We start from the raw sequence: 18,342 nt of genomic DNA on the forward strand, positions 1-18,342 counted from the left end.
CTACATACATACATAGATACATACATACACACTATCGTATATAGGCATGTCTACGTATTTTGCGTGTTGGTCAGTCGACTCTCTTTCTCTCTCTACTACCACCCCTTTTACTCTACAACCCTTTCGGTTGGTCCGAACGAGTCCGCCGTAGAACGAAAGCCGCGAAAGGGGATGTGTGTGAAGGTATGGACAGTGTTCCACAATGTAGTAGACGTGGAGGTCCAACGTACGGGGTATCTCGAATAATTAAATGACCATCCGAGGGTAGGAGAGACGAGGTAGGATGGGCTTGGTGGTGCCTAGCATAGGGCTCGTTAAACCTCCCTGTCAAGTTGTGATTGTCCGGCCGGTCTCGACCATTCGACCGGCAGGATTCGTTCCTGGACCGCTATAAAAGCCCCGTTTCAAACGTGAGGCTACCATCTACCGAATACGTACTTATACCTACTACACCGATATATGTATGTGTACACGTTTACTTTTACTCTATATTTGTCTCTCTTTCTCTTTCTCTTTCTGTCTTCCTTCCGCACGCGAATACCACCCCCACACCCCTTTTCCATGGCACTTGCTTGAATTTTACGATTCGATCGGCCGAGTTAATCCACCCTCACAACCTGAAGTTACCTCTCTCTCTCTCTCTCTCTCTTTCTTTATCTATCTCTTTCTATCTTTTTACGTTGGTTTCCCTCGGTTATTGCCACTCGTACACCGCGTTACCATTCTGGGATTTCCACTTTTCTCCCTGCCGGAACGAGTCAACCTTTTGTTTTGATGGCAATGATCTATTTCGCGAGCTCTTTCGTTATCCTTGTTATCCGTAAGAATTAACGACGAATACCGATCCGTTATATGTTTATTACTTTTGGTCACGCACGTGATATCTTAGTCAAGTTCGTGTTAATGACGATCGTTTATTCGTCATTTCGTTCAAACTGTTTTTATACGTTCCTTCGTGTAATACAATGATTTATTTCTAATATCCATTTGTTCGATATCGAAAAAATAAAACCCGCTAAAAATGGCGCCGTGAAACTTCACGACGAATAAATATATATATATATATATACATATATATATTTATATATTATATAATATATACACGAGACGTAGAAACGATTAATGCAAATTTTTATAGTCATCCACCCTCTCTTTTTCTTTTCCCCCTTTTTTTTTCTATCCCAAACTGACCGATGTCCCAAAATGACACGAGTTACGAGTCGTTCAATAGTAAAGTCAAAATGCATACTGTCCCCCTTTTCCTTTATTTTTTTTTTCCTGATGGTAATTCATGAGAGAAAAAGACAGAGAGGGAGAAAGACAGAGAGGAAAAAAAGAGCAGTAAATCGAATGATTCGATTGATGCTTGTGAGGGCAACTAGAGAAGAGCTCGCGAGCGAGCAAGCACGTTATTCGAAAGCAATTGAGTCAATGTTAAGCAATACAATACATGGGTAATAATGGACTTTGGGGTGAATCTGGTCCCGTTGCAAGTCCCCTCTAACTTTGTCGTTCACGACCGATCGTGTGTGTACATCTTTATATACATATATCTCTATATATATATATATATATATGTATATGTATCTATATGTATGTATATGTTTATATGTATATATGTATATAACGTGCTATGTAGGGTGGGACACGAACGGCCTTTGGAATTCTACGTAGGGCGAAAAGCGCGCAGATGTAACGCGACAACAAACAGCCCCGATAGATTGCAATGCTTCCCTCGAGAGGTTCTTCGTAAATTCGTAATAAGCAACAGAACCGAAACCTCGGCGATGGGATCGTCTTCGATCGTCGCAAGTATAAATAACTTGTTTCTATGTAAGATTTTCGAATCGTTCGTATTTACGCATGCGTGTACGTACGTATCTATGTATATTTTCTTTTTTTTTTCTTTTATCTTCTAACAATTTTGTGGATTTAAGAGACATTTGTTCGCTTTTTTTTTTTTTTTTGGTAATTGCAATATATTTTTTAAGATTTGTACGAGTGTGCGTGTGTACATATATGTTTTTATATATTTTGTCGATTTGACTGTGTTATATGGATCTTTTAAATATTGTTAAAATCAAAGATCAATTCTGAATTGATTTATCGTTAATCAAGATTTATAAAATCATTATTATATCATGAAACACGATATTTCATCGTACACACACACACACACACACACACACACATATATGCCTGTGTATATTTTTTTATTTTTCAAAAATTGTCGAATAAATTTGTCCAAACTAGGATTGGTAGATTTTTATTTACAGGATGCGTATCGGATAAATAGATCAACAAAATGCACGCGTTCATACATCTTTTTTCCTTTTGACTTTATAAAAGCATTCGATATAAAAATATATATAAAAAGATTACTCCCTATAGATATTTTATTGCTATCATAAGAGTGATAGGCGAAGTATAATATCCGTCTTTTTTTTTTCGTTTTTTTAATTATTTATTTATATTTTCTTTCGATTATTATTCCACGTCCAGTCACGCCCACGTAGCGGAACAATTTCTTCTAACATTTATTTGAACGAAATTCTCATTAATACTCGTTTAATCTATAAAACATTATTCACCCACGTGTAGTACAATATCTCGAGTAACTTGAAATGTGAATTAGTTGATAATGAAATTGATTTATACGAGACAAAGTGAAAAGTGATTGAATAGAACGATTTCGAAAGAGTCGACGATAAGAGGTCCGTACGGTGTTTCTATGTATATACATAGAAACATACGTACGTACCTATGTACGTACGTATGTATGTGTGTGTGTATACCGGCCGATAATATCCCCGGAGAGAAACAGGGAGACTAATGTGTCGTTGGGTCGAGATATAGAAACCGCTGTGGTCTGTGAAGTTTATAATCTAATACGTACACCCTCCGCGGCCGCAAAACATTGAGTGCTTTCGCCGCGGACGCAACCACTTTTGCGACCGCATCCGTCGCTCGCGTAATCCGATTATATCGAATTACTCGTGTATCATCGGTGCCGGTTCGTGCATTGGTACGAATCGATACATATATGTGTGTATATATATATCTATATTTTTTTTATGTATATATATATATATGTATGTGTGCGCGTATGTATCAATGTAGGAAACTTCAGGACATCGTTTATAATTCATTCGTAGAATACGTTCGAGTCGTGCATTTTGTCATGATTCTTCTTCGTCGTGATGCTTTTTCCGAAAAATTCTATTAAGTTTGTAGAGGGTAGGCTAAAACTGACATTTCGATGCTTCTCGAAAAATATTTAATTCGAAATAACCGCTCTGATTGTAATTGGATGAAAGAAAGGAAAAAAAAAAAAAAAGAAAGAAAGAAATAGTCATGCAAGGAAGCATATACACTTGTTATCTAATATTAATCATAACGTGTCTCTTGTTATAGCTTTTTATGATTTTATATGTATATATATATATATAATATATTAATAAATTTATATATGTATATATTTTTGTATTAATTAAATATTTTTTGATTTCGAAACAGCTCGATATCGTTTTGAAAAATATATATTCTTCGTTCTAATAACGATAAGATTTTCTCATAGAATATTTCAAGGTTTTAACGCGTAGCAGCAAGTAAAAAAACTTATTGTTCCTTATTAAACGAAGGATAACGAATTGTTTATAAATTCGATGTGTTCTCTCTCTCTCTCTCTCTCTCTCTCTCTCTCTTTCTCTCTTTCTCTTTCGTTCTCTCTTTGCTTCCGCGAACGCATCGTCGTAGGTCACGTGTGTACGGCACGTGTCAGGAATATTTCGGGCCGCGTTATTCACGCAATGACAGCAGAATGAATCGCAGCACGTGCTGTGCGACGTTTGACCGATAACCTTGCCGTGTGTGTGGCTAATCTTACTCGAGCCGCGACAACCTTCTCTCTCGCGGTAACCCCGATCGCTCGTAAATAAGTACTCCCTCTTTTTCTCCCTCTCTCTGTCTCTCTTTCTTTCCTTCTCTCTATTTCCTTCTCGAAAACAGTTTTATTCGTTTGCTGGGAGAGTCAGTCGAGTAGAGGCACCTTGCCACTATATTCGCCTTCTTAGAGAGATATTATCGCTACGAGAGAATAAAATAAACTATTACGGAGAATCTCGATTATCTTGATAAGTGTTACCAGATTCGATCTAAAATAGATTTAGAATATTTGGTTTATTTAATTGGGATCGTTAATCAGAGAGAGAGAGAGAGAGAGAGAGAGAGAGAGAGAGAGAGAGAGAGAGAGAGAGAGAGAGAGAGAGAGAGAGAGAGAGAGAGAGAGAGAGAGAGAGAGAAAGAGAGAGAGACGATAGATATCAAACTTGTATACGTTAATTTAGATGATCACTTATTTTCTATTATATTGTATCTACGTTAATAATAATTATCTCATATATAACTAGTTATATAAAAATGGAATAGATTCGAATCGTTAATTCAAGAGACGTATATACATATATATATATATATATATATATATATATATACATATATACTGTAGTTTAAAAGTAAAGTATCACTCATTTTATATCGTACCTAATCACGTTTGGATAATAAATGAGATCTCATAAATATAAAAAAAAAAAAAAAAAAAATAGAAAAAAGAAAAAAAAAAGAAAGAAAGAAAGAAGAAATTAGTTACATAAAAAAAAAAACATCAACGATAATCATTATCCATTAATTACAATTTATCATATTTTCATCGATATAATTGATTACTTGTTTGTAATTATAAATAAAAAGGAGGTTGGGGAAAGGAATAAATTTCTAAGATTCTCGAAAACGAAGGAAAAATATTTTCGATAACGTAAGATGGGATAACGAAGGGTTTACGGTAAGGTTTAAAGAAGTAGCAAGGTGACTCACCGTCATCGGCTCGCTTTCTCTTGATGCTATTGCCGTTTGGATCCTGATGGTGTGCGGGGATTCCGAGGATGCCACTGATGCTGTAGGCATTGGGAGCGGCGGCCGCAGGATGACCCGCCGGTGTGGCAGGTGCATGGGCTATCACCGACACGGAACCACCTGATCCTGGCTGACCTTGTTGCTGACCTTGCTGCTGCTGCGCCTGCTGTTGCTGATGCGCGTGCTTCGCCTTCTCTGCCGCCTTGTTTCTCACGATTCTGCGAACAATAGGTCGCCGGTAGGTACTCCCGGTAAGTTCGATTCGACTCTTAACCCGATAACTCAATACTTTACGCTCGTGCACCATCGAGAGAACTTTGCCGCACGAACGACACTATATTATATATATATATATATATATATATATATATATACATGTGTATGTGTATTATATTATACAGGGTGATTCTAAAGAGATATCTTAAAAATTTCATATTATATTATATATATATATATATCGTTCGAATAATGATTACGTAAATATCGTAAGAAGATCTCTCAAGATCTCTAATTGATAAATCAAACTATTTTGGTTAAAGAAGTTCAGCACGTCTTACAATTGACATTACTCAAACTATTGTTACGAACGCGTTTACGTTCGTTAGCATATTCATAGATATTCCGGTATCGTTCGATCTCGTTAACGTCGATTTTGTTCCTCGTACGGTGATTGAAGAAATCCGAAAATAATTCCCGAGTAAACGATGATTAATTACCGATCGGACGATTTGATTATTGTCCTTTCTTTCTCTCTCTCTCTCTCTCTCTCTCTCTCTCTTTTCTTGGGAGTCTATTTCTTATCGTATAGAACAAGTTAGATACATATGTATGTATACATCGTAGATGGGATATGTTATCGACATATCGGCATTGTTCCTGACAGCTCTCTCGGGGTTCCTTGGACGTAGAATAGCAAACGTGACTTTGCGGAACCAGCGTGTAATCGTAAATGAGAAGGAGAACTCTAGAGGAAGCCTTTGGAACTCAAAGAAACAGGAGGAGGAGAGGAAACGAAGGAGGATAGAAGTAGCGGAGGCAACAGTCCTCCTTCGTTTCTCCTTTACTTGCTTCTCTTCCTTCGAGCATGCAACCCGCGCTTATTATCCGTGATATATCGTGCGTGCGCTTTGAATGGTCAGCCGGTTGGACGTCGGTATCAATTACCTCGGTGAATATTCGCGGCAGCGCCGTTAATCTCGCCGCGTGCTGCTCCTCGCAACACCGGTTTCGGTTCGCGGAAGAAGTTCATACGAGGCGCCAACGACCGACGGCTACGCCCTTTCGCCCTTCCCTATATCTCTTAGCACACGGAAACCAACGGGGTTTAGCCATTTTTTTTTCTTTCTTTTTCTTTTTATTATTCCTTTTTTTTTGTTCGTTTTCTTTTTTTTTTTTTCTTTCCTTTATTTTTATCGAATATTTTCTTGCTAATTCTCTCTTTTCCATTTCATTCATTTGATCGAGATATATTTATCATTATTGAACGTTTCATTAAAAGAGATTTTCATCCTCGTCTCTACTGATATAATATCAAGTTACGTAACTAAGTCATCATTCGTAATGATTTTAATATTCTTTATTATTTAATCAATCTCTGAATCTATGTATATATTAAGATCGAATTAAGTATGGACGTTATTTATTATTTTATAGGTTTGGAAGTTTCATACTTGAAGTTTGATGAATTTGGAAGATTCGTATTTATAACTCGCTTATTTTCTGAAATGTTGATTTATGTTAGAAAAAGTTTTTATCGGTTTTTCATCGAACGAAGTTTATGGATTCAATGAATTTTCATAATTCGTTTGATCTATTCATATTTTGACGTATTAATTTATTATTACTTGATCGAACATTAAGAAAGTTCCTTTTGGCAATTCGATGAAATAAGATAGAAGAAATAAATCTATTTGCTTCGGTTAAAAATCGCCGATAAGAAAGAAAAAAAATTCAATGCGTCCTGAGAGACATCGATACGTTCAATGGAATCGCATTACCAGCTCCATTTTCTCTTTTCGTCTCATTTTGCAACGGGTTTAGTCAACGGTGGTGGGTCAACGAATCCGCACCGGGATGGGCCAGTTCGTAATGGATCGACATTAAGTCCTTCGTTTCTGTCGTGGATGTGTTTGTGGGCTAGGTAATCGTGAGGGTGCGAGTAACGGCGATCAATCAGAGGACACCTGTTGCCCGAACTCCCTCGTTCGTTCGCCACCTTCGCCAATTCGCAACAATTAGCAGCGATCCTTATCAAGGTTAGGCTCTAGGGTGATTAGAAGGTATCAAACGGTGTTATGCAAGAAGAACGAACTGAATTATTACGAAATGATATTTAATAGATATTTCACGCGTTCGATATTTATATTGTTTATACAAATAATTATTACTATTTACGAACGACTATTATATTTCTATATATATATATATATATATATATATATATATATATATATAGTTTTTATGTCGATAGAAAAGTTAAAAACAAAAGGATAGAAAAGAAAAATTCTATAGGTTAATTAATTCTTCTTTAAAACCGAAAGATATATGTAGATACATACATATATATTTCTTTATTTATATACGTATATCTATAATAAATATATTTATTGTGTTAAAAATCAATCACGGTTTCTCGCACGAAGTCTCCACGTCTTCCGCGGTGAAATCGTATTTCGCTCGCGATGAAAATCGTGGCGCGTGTCTTCCGCGAAACTTATGGAAACGTAACTACGAATAGAAGATACCTAGTTACATACACGTATCTAGGGGCGTACATACTTAGGTAGGTAAGTAAATAAGTACGTATAACGAGTCGACGTATACTCGGGCGGCGGTCTATAACGAGCATAATCGGCAATTTAATTAAGTGCAACGACTCGTCGACTCGCCGTTCACGTAACAGTAGGAGATTTTATCGGTGTTGCCGAGCAAGCGAGACTCTTCGAAGGAAGGAATAAACAATCGTGTTTTCTTCTTTAAAGTAACGTTTCGAGCTCGTGCCGTCGCTACCATCGCCATCCATACCATCACCACACACCATCGCCATCATCGCAACCGTCATCATTATTACTAACACACTTAGAGATACGCTCGCGTTAATTAGCGGCTGCGTGCCATGCCGATCTAAAAGAGATTCCTAAAAAGTATTTTCTTTTCTTTTCTCTTCTCACATATTTTCTTTTTTTTTTTTTTGTTCTTTTTTGTTTCCGTATGTATCTATCTCGAACGAACGAGAGAATATCGATCGACGTGAAAAGTCGGATTCGCGGATATAAGGAAGGACCGAAGGGTTCTTTTATGGCTGCTGCTTGTCGAGAAAATCGAGAAGAGAATGGTGGAGAACATAAAAGAGAGAGAAAGAGAAAGAGAGAGAGAGAGAGAGAGAGAGAAAGAGAGAAAGAGAGAAAGAGAGGTAGATGGAAATGAACGAAGAGGAAATGCTTGGATTTTCTTCTCTCTCTCTTTCTCTTTCTCTTTCTCTTATATGTATGTATTCTGTTCTTCTCTAAGTCTACTTCTCTTTCTCTCTCTATCCTTCTCTTTTTCCAACCCTCTTGCACTTCATCTAATCATTGAGTGTCTCCGTTCCGTACGGACCACCCTCTCGTGGTTTTATCTACGCCCCTGTTGCGGTCTATGGCCCGTAACGTTGCACCTTGCTTCAGGATTCCGAGTCGAATTCCGTGCACTTTAATGCTCTCTCTCTCTCTCTCTCTCTCTTTTTCTGTCTGTCTCTTTTCCTTTTTCTTTCTCTCTCTCTCTCTCTTTCTCTCTCTCGTTCTTGTAGAGAAAGAGAAAATTCGGAGTCACGAGAGGGAACAAGCCACGACTTTAATCGAGTTCAATTTTATTCGGCGACAAGTGACGCGTTCCGGATCTCGTGGCAAACGGACAAATAAACGTCTTCTAAGTATCTCCTATTTCTTTTTTCTTAGTAACAAATAGAACCGAACGTTGTCGAGTACGAAAACCTACTTATCCCTTTCATTTTTTATTATTTCTTTCTTTTTTTCTTTTTCTTTCTTCTCACCCCTCTCCCATCTTTCTTTTTCCTTCACGACGAAGTACGATCGTTTATTTCGCGTTAAAAAGATCTAAACGAGAAGAATCTTTTTCCTTTGAAAAAAAAAAAAAAAAGGAAACAGAAAAGGAAATAAAGATTGAAAAGAAAAAAAGAAAAGGATTTTTTTTTTTTTCCCCAAGAAAATAAGACAGAAAAGGAAAGAAAGCAAGAATGTCAGAGAGAAGTATCTAATCGTTCGTTGGCAATGATTTTTGAAGTTGTAAGATTTTTGTCGCAAGATTCAAGACCATCCAAGGAAAATTGTAATCGTGTGCCACCTATTGTAATACTGGCTAGGACGAGTAGTAGAATTATGAGGGTGAAGCGTGTCGGGGGTGCCACGTGGGGGAAGAAGCTATGCCTCCCTTGGCGCCAACCGATCGTTCCCAAACGGCCACTCGAAGTAAACTCTTCGACTTGCCTTTGAGTGTTTGGATCCACCCCTCTGACCTTTTTACCTTTTCTTCTTCTACTTCTACTTCTACTTCTTCTTCTTCTTCTTCTTCTTCTTTTTTATGCGTGTGTGTAATTGTAAATGTATGTAATTTTTTTTTTTTTAATTTCTAAGCCTTTCACAATATTGACGAGATATATAAAAAATCTATTAACGAGACACCGAGGACGAATGAGAAATAGTTAAAAGGATTTCTACGTTAGTATTATCTATGTGTATACTTTATTGGTTATTATTTCAACTATACGACGACGACGACGAGATACGATTTACCTTGGGAGTATCCATTTCTAGAAGCCATTTTCGATGTCGCCGTTTTTAAACGACTCCGAATGCTGATTTAAATCACCGCTCGGTCGTACTATATACCACGCTCGTATCCGCTCGTATTCCAACGTTACGTCGATATCGTCGCGTTATTTTATCGGGACTGAGGCCAAGTCGATCCATCGAACGATAACTTTGAAAGATAGAGAGAACGATTGAGAGAGAAAGAGAGAAATATAACATAAATATTATTTTCAGATCCTCACACACATTTTATTTTATATCCATTAGTTTGTAATATATAGCGCATTCTAATCATTAAATCTTTCTGTTACGATATTTGTTTATATTTTAACTTTATTGGGTAGTTGCAAGAAAGAGAAAGAGAGAAGGAGAGACAGATAGACGAAGAGATATAATGTAAACATTTTAATCTTGTAGTTTGTACTATTAAATCTTTGTCTCGTCATATTTTTTTTTTTTTTTTTTTTTATATATTTTACCTTTACCGAATTATATTTATAATAATCAATGTTCTCTTTTGGCTCTTTCTCTCACTCCATTTTTATTATCGAGGTTGGTCAATGAGTAATATAGGGATTTGTATTATTAGATATCTACATAAAAAACAATAGTATATTTTTTTCCGTAAATTGTACCAACATAATACAATACTATGCTATACTATTACAACCCAGCCGCAAGTCTACTATTACTATCTATATTCTTCGATTGACATCGATATCTAAATAAATACTAGTATGTACATACACGTTCTTTTTTTTTTTTCTATTAAAAATTGATTACTATTACAATCCACACGCGATCTTACTATCTCTTTATACTATCGCATCGGCCAGTATACGTACTTTGTAAAAAATTTTCAATAACAAATATCAGTATTCCTTATATAATATATATTGTTTATATCGATAGAAAATAATATAAATTTTGACTTTTTACTTAGGAGCCAGTCTGATAGTTCTATAAATCGTTTATATTCCTCTAATTTTCTTTTTTTTTTGTACTTCGATCACATTTTTCTCGATGAGATCGTATAGCTATATCTGGCAATAAATTATCTTTCTTCTCTCTTGCTCTCTTTCTCTCTCTTTTTTTTCTCTCTATCCATAAACTCTCTTAGGTTCTTATTCTCGACGAATATATCTATGAAAAAGCATAGGTACGAAGTGGTAGTTCGTTCGTTCGTTCGTTCGTTCGTTCGTTCGTTCGTTCATTCGTTCGTTCGTTCGTTCGTTCGTTCGATGAACAAATGCGAGAAGCTCACAGTTTAGAAAGCATCGGATAAGCTCACTACGATGGTGGCTGAACAGAGACGACGACGACGACTACGACGACGACGACGACGACGAAGACGACGACGAAGACGACGAGGAGGAGGACGAGGAGGAGGATACGCCAGTGGCATGGCTCTGGAACCACAAACTTTAATGTTGGCATTACTTTTATGCGCGACTTTATGCCAAGTATCCCATCAAATATATGACCCGCGCTTCTGCGCTCCTCTACTCGTGCGCTTGCTTCATGGAGGGAAGAACGCAAAGGCGAGCAGCACACCTCTATGTATCTACATACTACCTATATATATAATATATATATATATATATATATATATATTCATGTAAACTATATAGTATATATATATATCTACTTATATACATAGGTAGAGTTACCTACGTTCGTCCCTGTTCGCCACCCTCTTCTTCCACCACTACTCTTCTCTCTCTCTTTCTCTCTCTCTTTCTCTCTTTCTCTCTTTCTCTCTTTCTCTTTTACCCCACCCTTCGAACTAAATTATTGCGAATAAAACTTTATACTCAAATTACCTCTACGCGAACTTTATCGCATTTCTCAACGCTATGCTTTCTCCAAGGGAAAGACAGAAAGGGAGAGAGAGAAAGAGAGAGAGAGAGAGAGAGAGAGAGAGAGAGAGAGAGAGAAGGAAAGAGATAAAGAGTATAAAAGATAGAGATAGAGAGAAAATGAAAGGAGAAATAGGAGATTTCAGTCGTTGTTAGAAGAGGATTTAAATTTTCTCCCCGAAATACACCGTCGGTCTTAATTTCTTCGGATTTAATCGCCATTTATACGCTCCGCTTTCGAAAGGTGTGTCCTTCGAGCGTAACGGGAACTCGCCTTTCTTCTTAACGTTAGTATACCCACATAATGTACACTATACGCGATAAAATACGTATATATCTATATATACATATATATATATATATATATTGAATATATCTATGTATTAACGTATTATTTATGTAGATCGATATATCCACCGAATTAGTACGATTCGATGACACGTTAATAATCATATCACTCTACCACTCTCCACCCCTCTCTTCCCACCACCACTATTACTACGTCCAACCACCCACCCTATTTTTCGCTAATCAACAGCGACAAGTCTATCGTCAGGAGATTTATTCGCGCGTTAATATCGGGCTTTAAAGTTATTACAGACCATTATATGGGCCACCACGGAGAATCGTGGAGGATTTCAATGGGGATTTTCGGAGGATTTAGTCACCACCGAGGCAGATGCTACGAACTATGGACTACGCGAGAATATAACTCTAGAACTGAATTCTCTCTCTCTCTCTCTCTCTCTCTCTCTCTCTCTCTCTCTCTCTCTCTCTTTCTTTCACTCGTTAACCGGAGAATCAAGAGACTAAGCAGTGAAAGAGAAAGAGAGAGATAGAGATGAGTAGTGGGTGTAAAGCTAGAGAGTAAGAGAATAAGTAAGAGAGAGATAGAAAGAGAGAGAGAGAGAGAGAGAGAGAGAGAGAGAGAAGGAGAAGGAGAAGAAGAAGAAGAGAGCGAGAACCGTTCCGTCGCACCGTAGACACAATACGGGACTTGGTCCATGGCTATTGTACGCCCTTCAGAGGAGCACAATGCCTGGAAAAGGTGTATCCTGATATTCCACCATCTCTCTTTCTCTCTGTCTCTCTCTCTCTCTCTCTCTCTTTTCTTCTCCGTTTCTCTTTGAAGAGGAGAGAAGAGAGAGAGAGAGAGAGAGAGAGAGAGAGAAAGACAGAGAGTGAGTTTGTAATGTACCAAGCTACTCTTTGAGTCCTTCTCTTCGCACTGATTCTTGAACAAAAGTTATATCATCGACTTACTACACAACCACTAAGATTGTTTACCGTTTCAATCTACTTGTATTGTATTGTTCTTAATTCTTAATTAATTCGGAAATTCGAAATTTCGAAGGAACGACTGATTTCTTTCTTGTCTTCTTTTGTTCATTCCTTTTGCTCATTTATTTGCTCCTATTATTTATTAACGACATAATTTTGTTTATTTATTTATTTATTTGTTTATTTACAGGTAGGACGAGTGTCATTCTAGTTATTTTGAGGCTTATTTAATTTATTTAATTCCTGATAATGTAACGTTTTTTTTTTTTTTTTTTTTTTTTTTTTTAATAAGCCTCTTTTTTTCCAAGTATTTTAACCAGTCCAAGTAAATTATAAGAAATTCAATTTTCTCAAACGTTGAACGTTCGCGAATTATTTATATAAATCTTCGAATATTATCAGCTTGATAAATGATAAACAATGTGCTATCAAGTATTCTTATTAAATTTAAGTAAAATAGATAGTGAAAATTATATTTTATTTGAAATTAAAAAAAGGTTTTACAGAAAACATCAAAACTTACTCTCTTTTCTCTCTCTCTCTCTCTCTCTTTCCCTCTCTCTCTCTTTGAAATTAACATTCCTATCTCGTAGAGAGCCGACTATACTGAACACACGGTAGAAATTTCGGACACAAGTTTCGGTCAATTCCCAAACTCGTAGCCTCATAGTGTCGGTGTCTTCTTAATCTTTCGAGGGTTGGAAGAGTGCCATCGAAAGGATCCGCTAGATGAGCACGAGGAAAGAGGAGAAGAACGAAAGCTATCAGAAGGAAGAGAAAGAGAGAAAGAGATGGCGAGCTTGCGCAGGAGTTCACGTAGATACACGCGAGAGAACGTGCTTGCGGATCAGGTATATATATATATATATATATTTGATATATACATATATAGCTATAGGTTAGATTAAAGCAGAATATCCTAGCACCACCGACGTGGCACACCATTTCTGTGCCACCCCAAATGCCGCATCCCAGTCATTTTGATGAAGTGCACCCCTCTGCTTGGGACGAGTATATTATTATACACATACTACACATATATGTACGTAAACATATATACATACATGTATATATATATATATATTTATATGTATATATACATATATATCATATATATATAGAGAGACACGTAGAGAAGCATTGTCGAACAGCAGCTGCCGTTCTCCGTGTATTATATATACAACTATATTAAACCATAGGTAACGCGCATGTGCTCGCGCGCGGAGACCAAAGCGCGTAGAAATACGCGAAACTCCTCTATCGTTATATTGTTTGTGTGTGTGTGTGCGTATTCTGGTGTGTTGTTTGTTTGCTAGCTTCGGAGCCGACAAAAGGTGTGCATCCAACAATACTACCGACCGAGTCAACAGTCACGACGATACCCTCCTAAGCACAATGTAACACACGATTTATAATGTATCGCCTTTACTGACACTTCTTTCTCTCTCTCTCTCTCTTTCTCTTTCTCTTTCATACGCGTTCACACACATACATACATATACATAGATACGCGTGCTAGTACATTGTATATATATATATATATATATATATATATATATATATATATGTATATTACGGTGAGAAGTCAAGAGGAGGATACCTTCCGTGTACGCGAACTATTACGAACTCGACCGTGCACGAACGTCGAACGCTGTGATTTATTTTGAAAGAGAGATGGTCCAATGTATTGGACCTACTACTGCCAAGGCACACTTAATTTTTTTCCCATTTCAACATCTCTCTCTATCTCTCTCTCTCTCTCTCTCTCTCTCTCTCTCTCTCTCTCTCTCTCTCTCTATCTTTTTTTTTCAGGTAGAATTCTCCAATAGCAATTTATTAAGAGATTCTATTCGAAAGTAGGTACATTACATAGATAGGCTGTCTTTGAAATCTTTTCTGAACTCATCCACACAGAATCGCGGTATCGCAAAGTTATGGAAGCCTCGTCGCCATTTTGCTTCGGCCAGTCGATTACCAAGAGACCTTATTGTATTCGAGCGATCGATAATATTCGATTACGTATCTACACGATCGTTTCATTGACGATATCCTATTAATCTACGAGTACTTGGCGGTTCGTTAACCGTCGGTCATTGCGTTAATCACCGGACCATTAAACGTACGATTCCACGATTCATCGCGCGGTGAATAGCGGTTTCGCTATATCTTTTTCTCTCTCTCTCTCTCTCTCTCTCTCTCTCTCTCTCTTTCTCTGTCTACCTTTCTTTCTCTGTCTCTTTTAATACTACATCGCCTACCATAACGGTGCTCCTTCGTTGCAGTATACACGACTTTGTGCGTTACCGTAGAGCAGCTAGTTTCTTTTTCTCGTTATTTCTTTCCTCTCCTTCTTCTTCTTCTTCTTCTTCTTTTTTTTTTTTTTTTTTTAACAGACACTATAGTAGATCATTGTTCGATACTTCTTCGAGAAACGAACCAACGTTATCTTTGGAAACTTTCGCGTACGTCGAAGAGGGATATTATTATAAATGTTATTGAACTATATTAAAAATGTCTCGTTCTAAATAGTTACTTTGATAAATATACATATACATATACATACATACATACATAAATACGTACATACATACATACATATATATATATATATATATATATATATATATATACTTTTGACTTTTAAAGAGGAAACTAAGGTGGCATCCTTTTGACTCGGAGACTTGTCCGGTGCGACACTTTTACCCGATAGAGACTCCACCAACTGCAACTACGGTATATTCCGGGCTCTCGGGCATGAACAAAAGGGAAGGATGGGAAGCATTATGGGCCGCTCGTAGTGTACGAGAGAGAGACAGAGAGAAAGAGAGATAGAGAGAGAGAGAAATATAGAGATAGAGATAGACATAGAGATAGATAGATAGAGAGAGAGAGAGAGAGAGAGAGAGAGAGAGAGAGAGAGAGAGAGAGAGAGAGAGAGTAGAAGCGACCATCCGGTTTCATTGCGGTTCCGTCTGTCCTCTGACGTTTCCACGGCAACCTGGATTTCGTGTCCCCGGGCGACATCCTCGTCTCCTCTTCTCCTCGTCATTGTTATCCTTCGTCCTCGTCCTTCGTCGAGATGTCGTCGAGCAGAAAGCCGAAAGTCTCTCTCTCTCTCTCTCTCTCTCTCTCTCTCTCTCTCTCTCTCTCTTTTACTCTCTCTCATTCATTGCCTTGTTCAGGGAGAGAAACAAGAGGATGAGAGGAAGAAGAGTGGGTAGAGATAGCAGAGGGCCCGTAATTGTAACTTCATTTGAGGCTAATTTTAGGCGGGAGGGTATGATGAAACGCGGTAATAATTGCGTTATCCAGACAAAGGATGGTTATGGATACGCGCTGCTACCGCCACAGCCACAACCTCGAAGCATCATCCTCCGCCCACCCTTGAGGGTGCCGTCGAATAAGGTAGAAGCCTCTCTCTCTACTCTACCCGTTTCATCCCTCCCTTCGGCAAATATGGCCGCTTTAACGAGGCACACCACCGCGATACACCATATTGTTTCTCCTTCGATCTCCCTTACACGCTTTTTGATGCTTCCTTCTTTTTTCCTTTTTCTCTTTTTTGTTCGCTCGTTCGTTCGTTCGTTCGTTTTGTTTGTTTCTTTTTTTCTTAATTTCCCCTCCCGTCGTCGAAAGATTCTTTTCTTTTCTTTTTTCTTATTTTATTATTATTATTATTATTATTATTATTATTATTATTATTATTATTATTTTTTTTTAATTTTGAATAGTTCAAGACAATAATTTTTCTCGACTATATCGATAACTTCGAGTTGTCATTATCGTCATAAGGGAAATAACAATATTTCGAAAGAATCGTTTGTTTGTTAGAAGGAAGTATATTATTTGACTCTCTCCATTTTTCTTCTTTATCTATTTTATTTGTCTCTCACCTCTGATTCGATACGATAATAGATACGAGGGCAAATTGGATCGAGAGTGCGAGGATTCGAAAAAAGGAAAAGAACAAAGAAAGATAGGAAAAAGAGAAAAGGAAAAGAGAAAAGAAAAGGGCAACCCAGAGTCGTCCGTATGAGAAATGGATTTTTTATACGGCCGAACGTATTATTATCTTAGTCTATTCGACGACAGGAATGGAACGGACGTACTACTACCCGTCTTGGGCTAGCAACCCCTGTGAGTAAGGAAACGGATGACGAATGCCGATTTGACGGTGGCTCGTCCCGAAAAAGAAGAAGAAGAAGAAGGAGGGGAGTTAGTTGAAGCCGATGGAATGGTAAATAAGGCTACGTCGTAGGTAGGCAACGTTATTTATGAGGACGTAATTTAATAAGCGAAAGATGAGCAGGGAGATAGAGAAGATAGAAGAGAGAGAGAGAGAGAGAGAGAGAAAGAGAGAGAGAACTAGAGAAAGAGAAGCGCCATCCGGAAAGCTGAAAGTGGCATGAAAGTAGCAGTCGTTGTTGTTGTATCCCATTGGTCGTATCCCATGTAAAAGTAGTAGCTCGTATACTTGAGCCATATGGCCGACTCGTGAACACACATACCCATTATCTTTCTCTTTCTTTCTTATTCCGAAACGTAGCTCGAGTGAATTCCGAGGGTGCGAAATGATATGGAAGTAATGGACCCCGTTAGCTTGCGCCTCCACGGGAGATTGACCGGTACGATAGAGCATCGAAGGAAAAAAGAGTAGCTAGGTTACTAGGTACCTTTCCTTTTACCCTATATTCCTTCTCCTTCTTTCCTCCCTCTTCTCGTATCTCCCCTTATCCTCCACCCCCTACCACCGTTCCAAATAGAGCGATGACAGATTGATACGATTTCGAGTTCGAGATTTGGCGCGACAGATTTTCTACCAACTGTTGTCGAAATCTACTGAGATCATTACGACGAATTAAATATAGGAGGAAGACATATACATGTGTGTGCGTGTGTGTGTGTGTGTGTGTGTGGGTACTTGATCGATGTTTCGTACATTTTCTTCGCGATTATCATCGTCGATGATGTAAACGTAACCAGATCGTTTTCATACAAAAAAGGGAAATATAATATCGGTCGAAGGATAATATTAAAAACAAAATGGCACTCGTTTAATTTTTCTCGATCAATTTACTCGACCCCTGAATATCTTTTTAACCGTGACCGATTTTACATTTAAATATATATATATATATATATATATATATATATATATATAAATAGGGGTATTTACTAGTTTGTAAGTTTCCAAATGGACATCAACCATAAGTCAGTCGATCATTTATACGAAAGATGGAGCAAAATGGCGAATATTATTTCTTTCTATATAAGAGATGATCTCTTATGGCTTTCTCGTCTTTAGGATAAGATTTATCTCGTAAGATCGTCGTATACGTGGCAGGAGTTAGGACGAAGGATGTTCCGGTGGAACAACAGGAAGTTAAGGGAGGCTTTCTCTCCCTTTCTAGGATATCGACTTCGTTGAAGCCGCAAAAGACAGACAGAGAGAGAGAGAGAGAGAGAGAGAGAGAGAGAGAGAG

At 37.6% G+C, this 18,342-nt stretch overlaps 1 protein-coding gene across 1 annotated transcript in view; it reads right to left on the reverse strand.

Moving 5' to 3' along the window:
* LOC122628024 (neurogenic protein mastermind) overlaps positions 1-18,342 on the reverse strand; it is a 188,063-nt gene that overhangs the window by 6,933 nt on the left and 162,788 nt on the right. The window contains exon 6 of the mRNA XM_043809823.1: positions 4,873-5,129. Coding sequence (XP_043665758.1) covers positions 4,873-5,129 — 257 coding nt within the window. The remainder of the gene's footprint in view (positions 1-4,872; positions 5,130-18,342) is intronic.

Source organism: Vespula pensylvanica, chromosome 1, assembly GCF_014466175.1.
Source record: "Vespula pensylvanica isolate Volc-1 chromosome 1, ASM1446617v1, whole genome shotgun sequence".
NCBI lineage: Eukaryota > Metazoa > Arthropoda > Insecta > Hymenoptera > Vespidae > Vespula > Vespula pensylvanica.